Here is a 9,610-nt window from a genome sequence, read left to right as displayed (position 1 = left end):
AGTTGGTGTCTTGAGTGCCAAAACAAAAAGCTCCTATTAAATATACCTTTGCCTTGAGCCTTTTATTTCTCTTTCTTCTTTCCTAAGTTTAGAGCTTGATCACAATCATCACATGTCCACCAACTTCATTATGGACTTCATCTTTGCTCCAACACTTGGTGTATACTAACCTATCTCATAATCACTTGGAGCCAAAGGTTAGTACCTAGGGTTTCATTAATTCACCAAAACCAAACTAAAGCTTTCAGCATCCAATTCTGATATGAACATATTTGGACAGCTTGGATCGAATTTACTGAGAAATAGGCCAGCAAGCATGAACTGTATGTTGCTTATGGTTGCTCTTTCTGTCCCTTAGGTGTGGTTGTATGAATGGTAGTGTCGGTGTTTTTGAACCACCGACGATTAAATTTGTATTTGCGCGTCTGGTTCGGATGGTGTGCTCAAATGATACAAGGGTTTATACTGGTTCGGGCGAAACTTCCCTACATCCAAGTTTACTGCTGCTCGTGTTACTGGCACTTGGTTTGCAGTAGGGGTTACGAACGGACGAGAGAGGGAAAGGATCCCAAGTCTCTAGTGAAAGAAGTGAACGGGTGTTGAGAGCTCGATCGTTGCTCAGCCCCGTGCTCGTGTCGTGCTCTTGTGTTTTTATCTCGTGGTTCGGTTTCGTTCGGATCCGGATCCCCTTTCATGCCCCACCCTGTTTCCCCTTTTATAGGCGAAGGGAAAGCACGGGTTACAGCGGAGGAAGAGGAGAAGAACGAGAGAGAGAGAGGGAAGAAGGCTTCCAGGATCGTCGGGTCCTTCTCCTCCTTCACACGGGTCCTACCGATCCTGTTGATGTCAACAGGGACGGCTCTACATCGCGGCCCTGTTCATCGCTGGCGCCATGCGCAGGCGTCATCTGCCGGTCATGGCGTTCCATTCCGTCCCAGCGGACGTCGTGGTAAACTGACGCGTCTGTCAGCGTTCGTACGAGGGTTAGGCAGAATAGCACCGGCACGCCCGACGCTGTTCTTGATGTGAATTCTCAGGTATGACCCATCATGGCCACGGGTTATATCGAGTCATGTCAGTCTCTTCCCTGATGTCAGAGTTTTGACTCAGGCCCATACGCTTGGACCTGGAGTGGTTGGTGGCGGTATGAGTCTCCGTTGGGCGAGACGGAGTACTAACCTAAGAGAGGAGCGGCTGCCGAAGGGCGCGCTCATGGCGAGTAGGAACGACCCCCAGATCCGATAGCACTCAATCCGGTTGTTGCCGGATCAGTTGGATTTCTCCCCGACGCTCGCCTAAGGTCGCTTTTTTATTTTATGTGGAAAACAGCATGGGGAGAAGAAGCACGGGAAAGAAGCCGATACCGAAGCGCTGCGTTTGGGGGCCTTTGTCCGATTTTTTTCACCGGAAACAGCTGAGAAGCCGTTCCAAACAAGGTCGTAGACTACTGTAGTACTATTGTAGCATATATGGAGCCGGTGAAGCTTGGAATCCTGGCGGCTCTGCTAGCTCTTCCTCTTATTCAGTTTATTTTTTACCCTCAAAAATCAAAACGACTCCTTGCTACTTACCCCCTTTGTCCTTTTTTTATTTACCGTTCTTATTTTCGAGAAGGTCAAACGTACTTAAACTTTGACTAAATATATAAATATAATATTAATATTTATAGTACCTAATTTGTAACATTAGATATGGTTAAATCTATTTTCTTAGTAAATTTATCCAGAGATACAAATATTGCTAATATTTTCTATGAACTTAATCAAATTTGAGAAAACTTGACCGACACGAGTGCCACGGTGACACTTACCTCCCTCCGTCCAATAAAGAATGCAATTCTAGCACAATGATCGTTTGTTTTATATCTTATAAGGTTCGATCAATTATAGATAAAAAATATTAATATTTATGATATCAAATAATTATCATTAGATTAATTCTGAAATATATTTTTTATAATAAATTATTTTGGAACCGTAAATGTGAATACTTCCCTCCGTCCAGGGAAAAAACGCCAATTCTATACTAATTATTTTTTGAGCTAGAAATTTTTTGTGGGCATACTGTTGGGAGGGTAGTGAGGCCTTGTTTTCTAGGTTTCTCGTCTCAAAACAGCTTCGGCTTTTAGAGAATCTTATACATTATAGTAAAAAGCTAGTTTTTCTTGAGAAATTAAACTAGGAATCGGCAAAACTGGAAGAAAATAGCTGCAACTCCGAAAGAAGCCCTGCTAATAGCAGGGACACCTGAGCCTTGTCCTGGAGCATTTTTTAAAAGCCTACTGCGAAGCTGGCCGGAGATGGTACAAGAGTCCTAAAAAAGGGTTACAGCCTACGACACCAAAAGCTTACAGCTCTCGTCAAGTCTAATGCGTCACTCTCATTTTTTTTTAGCTAGCCAGGGTACAGCTGCTGTTGGAATCTGGATAATAGTAGTACTAATAAGTAATAACAAAGATAAAAAAAATTACTGATGACTGCTGCTCTTTTACAAAAAACGTAAATAAAAGAAGCTGCTGAGGTCCGTAGGAGATGGAGCAAAATCTGTGTGCTTAGCTTATCCAACTGCTGACGACGCTTTCCCTGAAAATCTGCGTTCTTGAACCTGTCTACAGTTCTACAGCTCCCGTTTTCTCTCGAAACGAAAAAGGGTGTGGGCAGTGGACGGTTGGGTTGGGAACCGTCGCAGTTTGCGCCGGCGCAGCTGCCAAAGCCTCGCCTGCACGCCTGTTCGCTTCCTTCTAACAGTATTCTTGGAGCAACGTTTGCTTGCTCTTGCATTGCAGCAATGCGATGCTCGTGCTCATGCTCGCCCGCCCTGTTGCTGTTGCTGTTGCTGTTCGTGAGCAGCGCAACCACTTCCCCGATTCCCTCCACGCAGAACAGAACCAAGGGACAAGCTAGAACGCGGAGCAGTAACACAGAAATAAGGAACAATCTGAAAACAGCCCCCAGCTGTTGGTGCTTGCTCGTAGTAACACAGAAACAAGCATCTTTCTTGTCCGACGATGCAGGCCAGCTTCTGTAGCTGGGGAAACATGGGGAGCGACCTGCGTGTCTCGGAGCGCATGCAATGCGCTGCACTGGATTGCCCTGCTGATTTCATTTGGAGAACCAAACGTGATGGTGTGATGGACAGCAACAACTCAGTCAGTCAGTTGTTAGCCTTGTCAGTTGCACAGTCTAAATATGTTCATGGTGGATGCAAGTGGATGGTCAATTTGCAGTTTTGCGTTGTTAATTACAACTGGGTTTAGTACTGTTTTTCAGTATTTCAGCATGATGTCCGCCTGCAAAATTGGCAGTTTCTCTGTTCTACAGAGCTTACATGTTTCGACAGTTTCGTCGTCCACGAACACACTATCCGACCAGCAAGTACTATAGTTTATTTCCAGTCGCGGGAGGCCCAAGGACAAATCTCTACTGAAGAAGCTGTGGAGGTCCATATGTTGATGGAAGACTCTGGGCCCATGAAAAGGCACTAGGACTCTCGGGCCATTACATGTCCGTCGTAGCCCATCATCACTGTTCATGGAAAGGAAACACGCCGCTTTATGGCCTGTTATGTGGTTCACTTTTATGAAAACCGAGAGGAAGATAAATCTTATAATAATAAAGTATTTCAAATGATTCTGGCGAATACAAATACTTAGCGTGTTCCTTCTATTTTAACCAGCAGTCTAGCACAACACCCATGATCCATGCATTGCCAGGTAAATACAAATTTTATTACTACCTGTTCTTATAAGAGTAGAAGAAAAAGGAAATGATGAACTGAATGCAATAAATCCAAAACATCAAAATAGCCTAATTTTATCTGTCCTCTGAAGTAAAAAGGCTCTGAACATTCGGGTACCAATGTCACCCAAAAGTCAGAGAGAAGAAAGAACACTATCCTCTGTCCTCTGAAGCAAAACTCTGTCATAATCTTATCTGAATCTGATCAGAAGTTCAGAGCAAGCAAGTTAAGTGCAGCTACCCAATGAGGAGTCAGTTTATTTATCCCAGTATTCACAGAAGCACTTTATTCCATATCAACATAAAATGATCCGGGTAACAACATCTCCTACACTGCAAATCAACCACCAAAAGTAACCGTGCAGCAGTACAACACACATCCAAAAGTGTATCCCTAACAAGCTATCAACTCTATACTGTCCCGTGGATAAAAACAGTCTAGCGCTACCGTGGGATGCTCCATCCTCGACCTATATCGCCTGACCGACGGCCAGTGAGACCACGAGCAGCAGTGGCAGTAGAATTCGCTGTGAAATGGATCCTGTAGAGTTACAAGGCAACAGCAGTAGGTTAGTTACCTGAATCCTTGCATGAAAACACACACGCATACATTTGAAAGAACTTTGTACCTGGTGCTCCTGCATGGCTTTGGTTAGAAATGCTCTCAGAGCCAGGTGGTGCAGGGGGGCTGTTTGAGGAGGGATGAATACCTATGCTTGCGCAATCTGCGCCGAAGGAACCTGCAGTGGCGGCATGAATTATTAGGGGATGAAATATGGCAGCCCGTGTTTCGGAAGGCAGATCGCTTGTGGCGTTTGATCTTACAGTTCTGAAAGCAAGGCATCGTGGTCATGTTGAGAAGGTTGCTGTGACCCTCCTTGCACTCACAGTGGTAGCTGAGACCAGAGCCGTTCTTCCTACATGTGCCTCCAGCGCCGCAGTATGCCAGTTCACAAGCTGTAGGTGTGGAATGGCACAGGCAGAATTTAAAATCAAAGATATGGCATGAAAACATCATGGTTACAGCAAAATCATATATGTTTCAGGAGTAATGAGATGTGGAAATTACGGTCGAGCGAGAAGTTTTTAGGTGCTGGCAAAGGCGTCAGTGCTAGTGCTGGTGCTGGTGCTGGTGAACCATTGGAACAAGAGCTGTCAATGGAACCTGCAAGGAAATACCATGATCTGATCATTTGAAACGATATGAGGACGCATCAATAAAACTGTTGCCAGGACAAAAAGAAAGCTGTTGCTATAAGGATATTGATGGATATTCCAGGTTAAATTTGTATGTGACGTTGGAAGATAGAGGCAGCTGCAGGCAATTAATTCAGAAGTCACGCGAACGTGAAGGCTGAACAAGTAAATAGACTAATAAAAGGCATCATGTAATTTTCAGCAGCATTCCTTGTGGCGTAAAATGCATAAAGCCACTCTGAAAACGATACTGCACCCGAACACTCCAAAGAATGCCATCCATTTTCTTACTGATGGAGACACGCCCTGAGCTTATGAAACCGTCTTCTCTTCTAGCAGTAGAAGAGACCGTAGACTGACAACGAAACTGAAATGCCACAGAAGGTCCAATGAAGTGCATATGCATTCAGACTTTTCAGTCCTGATGAACAGTACTTCCCAAGGTTGACTAAAAAAAGGACTTGCCGAACATTACATTAGTATACTTTTCCTTCAAAAAACACTACATTAGTCCGGTAGTCCCGATTGGGTTTGCACGCAATACATGTGGGTGCATAATGCGTGCAAAGTACAACTGCAGCCCCCCAACATCAGACTTTTTCAGATGCGTTTCATGTCCTGAATTTTTAAGTCTTGCTATGATTCTGTCCCTAATTCAACATATCCGCTATGAAGATCTTTGGGCTGGCAGGAGCAGAACACGATCCGGCGAAGTTTGGTATACTAGTACTAGTACCCTACCTACTGAATCTGGCCGAACTGATGATGAGTGCGCACTACTCTCCCAATATCCGTACGCACCCGGGCTATGTATCAGGGAGCAAAATGATCATATACTCAAATAAAGCAGACAAGAGAAGAGAAGCTGGGGTGGCTGTTAGTTATGCGTCGACCCTGACGGCAACAAACAAGAAGGAAGCACGCACGGTGCGGATGGCGGATGGTGTTAGCTCAGATGTGCTGGCAGGCCATTCGTGACTTGTAAGCTAGCCCAACCAGGCAACGCAACACGCGCGACGCGAGAGTGATGACTAGTAAAGAAAGCAGAATATTCAGTGAATCACTGATAGTATATGTATGTGCTGTACTTAATTGGAGGCCGTCCTACTTTACTTTACTTTACAATACAGATACAGAGGAGGAGTGAGCTGATGGATCGGAGGAGAGTGTCGTGCTTACAGTTGGGGACGACGCAGGGCAGGAACCTGAGGCTGTCGCCGACGTGGAGCTGCGTCCAGCCCGGGCGGCAGTCGCAGCGGTAGCCCAGCGTGCCCGGCGCCACCGTGCAGTTGCCCTGCCCGCAGGCCACCGTGCTGCATATGGAGTCTGCGACCGAATGAGAAGAATCGTCAAGGATCGGGGTTCGGACTTCGGAGAGTCAGGACTCAGGAGGGTGCTCGTCGCGCGCTTACTGATGACGGGGGAGAAGATGGGTGCGAGAGGGGAGAAGAAGTCGGCGGCGGAGACAGCGCTGAGGGCCAGGAGCGCCACCGCCACGAGCGCGGGCGCGGCGGCGCAGGGAACCCCTCCTCGGCTTCCTACCGCCGCGAGCATCTTGGGGTCGGGGTCGGCTCCGCCGCGTGTGGGCGGTTGTGTTCGTTCGTCGTCGCTTTTCCGTGTGTGGGCGGGCGGTTGCGTTTAAGTGGGAGGGAGGGAGGGGCGGTTGGCAGGCGAGGCCATGCGGGGCGGGGGAGCTTTTATGACTCTCGCCTCCCTGGATTGACTCGGCCGCCGAGGCTCGACGATGCAGCAGCAGCCGCCGCCGCCGCCAGCAGACCAGGAAATGGCGAAGTCAAAGCGAGCTCCCAGGTGGCGCTGCCCGGTGAGGCGTGAGCCCCATTTGGCCATTTGTTTTTTTTAAGGCTTTTACATGTAGGTATGCCATTAAAAAATATTGTAATTACACATAAGTTATTAAAAAATTGACCACGACTGTCATCGTTCTGAACTTCCTTGCTCTTCAAGCCATTCCATTAGTGTTATGATTGTTTTTCACCGTTACATGTGGGCCCAATCATAATATCCCAATCATAATATCCCATCCCTATCCTCTCTCTCAAACTCTCTCTCTCTCAAACTCGATCTCTCTTCTCGTGCGTGCGGCCGGGGCGGAGCTTGCCCGCGCCTGCGCCTGCGACGGATGGCCGGGGCCGAGCTCGCCCACGACGGCCAGGGCGGAGCTCGCCCGCGCTCGCGCCCATGGTCCATCGCCATGCCCAGCTGGTAACCTCACCGCCGGCCCTAGTGCCACGCCACTTCCGGGCAGTAGCTTCGCATGGACGAGGCCTTCGCGCGCGCAGTGGAGGACGGGCTCAAGCTCACCAAGCGCCTCGTGCTGCCCAACGGGGCGGGCTGCCTGCGCCGCGCCCGCACCTGGCGATGGAGCGCGGGAACAACGACCCCGCCGCCGTCGCACTGCTGCGGCAGCAACTCATGCCCACGGCGCCCATGGCGTACGCGGTCGTCGTCGACATGGGCGCCGTCGACAGCCCCGACGTGCCCAGCTACCAGCCCCACGTGTACGGACGCCTCGACCCGCCCGCGCTCATCCTGCTCCAGATGCGGGAGGTCGACCTACGCGTCGACTGCGCCGCGCGCGGCCGGGTGCGCTACCGCCGAGGTCGCCCTGCGCGCGTGGTGGCTGCACTGCATCACGCGCAGCCGCGCGTGCCACTGCCGCATCGTCATGCCCATGGGTCACCAGTTCCAACATCCCCGCACTCGATCCTTTCCTTACTCTTTGCTTTTCGATGGATTCGTTTTTTTTCCCGCCCTTTACTATCGATTGTTGCTACTGTTCTGCTAGATTTAGATCTGGTTAGCGCTGATGAGGGGGTATTATGGACCTTTATACTGACCGGACCCACATGTAACGGTGAAAAACTAACAGAACACTGACGGAATGGCCTGGAGAGCAAAGAAGTTCAGAACCGTCAAATTTTTAATGATTATATGTAATTACAAACTTTTTAATGACATAATATATAAAAGCCTCTTGTTTTTGACAGACGTGTCATTTGTCCTGTGTCCGGTCGTCTCGCCACTGCCGTGTGATTGGTTGTGATTATTTCCTATGTTTTGAAACGTTTATTCTTCTTTATAAAGGCCAAATCATAAACAGGTACTGTCTAACACTTTATAAGAAAACTGGCAACTAGTCTCATTTTTTAATTTAAAATAAATCAATTACGATCTTGTAGAGATCAAATCAGATTTTTGTTATTTTCTAAAAAACAGAACCCATTAGTTAGAGGACAAAATTTATCCGGATTTAATAGTTGGAACATATATGTTACACGACTTTCTTGATGAAGACCGCAAATCAGACTTATGTGCAACTTGATGGGCCCTGCAGCCACCCTATCTCCGTCTGCCATGTTGGAGAGCCACGTAGGCAAACCCAGGTGCTCAAACCAACGTAGGGGGTAAAATAATTGGCTTGACAAAGTTTAATGTGCTGAATATACATGGTTTTGTAGTTCGTGATATTAAGTAAGTCATTCACGATACTTTATAAAATAGGTCCTACGACGATACGATCACCTGTTCATTTGTTGGTTTCAACCAGCCCAAACCAGCCAATCAACAGTGTTTTTCTCTCACATAAAACCAGCACCAGCCAGCTCAAACTAGCCCAGAAACCAACCAGCAAACAGGCCGAATGAACGAAGACAACAAAATAGGTCCTACGAGTTAGCTCTCTTGGTAGGGCCATGCATCCGTTAAATTGGGTTTGACTTTTGGAGTGGTCGATTATAATTCAGAATGCTTTCTTCTCGTGCTCATGAAATCTTTGACACATTATTCATGTTGTTCTTTTCTTTTGCGGATTTCAATTTTTCACTCTTCTCTTCACTTCGGAGTGTTTTTTTTAAGTCAAAGGCACCTCCTTTAGTGCTCTCCCGCAGATATATATTAGATTTTTTTAAAAAATAGAAAGAAAACAAAAACTCCCATTCTTGCTCGACATGTGGCCGTTAACCTGAACATTCGTGCATCCGCAGGGACGGCGATGCATATCCTCTCACTCAACGTTCCCGTACACAAGAAGAACCATAATTCGAGTTCAAACACGGAAGCAAAGCGGTTGCATTTGATTGATTGGATCGTCGCCACCTGCACGCCTTCAAAATGGAGTTAGCAATCAACTCATCGCCAGATGGCCTCATGGGGTGTTCATATATCCGCCATGAAATGGGGATTTTTTTTAATATTTTTTATAAACTAATTTTAAATCTAACACTGTTTAATTTTTTTCTTCTAAAACTAACATTTTTGGGCGCGCCTATTTTCCTGGCGCGGCTAAACGCCTATGTCTTGTCATGCATGGTGGCGCGGCGAGAGGAATGACGTGGCGACGACCGGGACGCTGACCGGTGACGTGGCAGGGTCTGCCGTGCCACCGATCTTGACGCGGCTCTGCCGCGTCCTGATCGGTGGCGCGACAGAGCCAGGTGTTGAAATGTTGAGTTATATGTGTTTATGTACTAATGTCACCTTATTTAGGTGTTTTCAATGGCGAAGTATCGTTTCAAGGAGTGATTGTATGGTCCTAAGAACCAATAGTCGGAAGAACCGCCAAAGGTTAAGAAAAAGAAGAAAGAAATGGTAATTTACAAAGCACCTCCTGTCATGTGCGAATGTGGTGTTAAATCCAACTATGGCCTAGTCCCTTC

At 47.3% G+C, this 9,610-nt stretch overlaps 1 protein-coding gene across 1 annotated transcript; it reads right to left on the bottom strand.

The window, feature by feature from the left end:
- Nucleotides 1-4,009: 4,009 nt before the first annotated feature.
- Nucleotides 4,010-6,746, bottom strand: LOC136507113 (uncharacterized). The gene is made up of 6 exons (XM_066501943.1): nucleotides 6,347-6,746; nucleotides 6,114-6,260; nucleotides 4,807-4,902; nucleotides 4,563-4,694; nucleotides 4,367-4,477; nucleotides 4,010-4,278 (listed from the first exon to the last, which is right to left on the bottom strand). The coding sequence occupies exons 1-6, from the start codon at nucleotides 6,486-6,488 to the stop codon at nucleotides 4,208-4,210; spliced, it is 699 nt and encodes a 232-aa protein (XP_066358040.1). The 5' UTR covers nucleotides 6,489-6,746; the 3' UTR covers nucleotides 4,010-4,207.
- Between the last annotated feature and the right edge of the window lie 2,864 nt (nucleotides 6,747-9,610).

Source organism: Miscanthus floridulus, chromosome 1 (assembly GCF_019320115.1).
Source record: "Miscanthus floridulus cultivar M001 chromosome 1, ASM1932011v1, whole genome shotgun sequence".
NCBI classification, from domain to species: domain Eukaryota; kingdom Viridiplantae; phylum Streptophyta; class Magnoliopsida; order Poales; family Poaceae; genus Miscanthus; species Miscanthus floridulus.
Note: the sequence above shows the minus strand (reverse complement) of the source record. Positions and strands in the feature narration are given on the sequence as shown.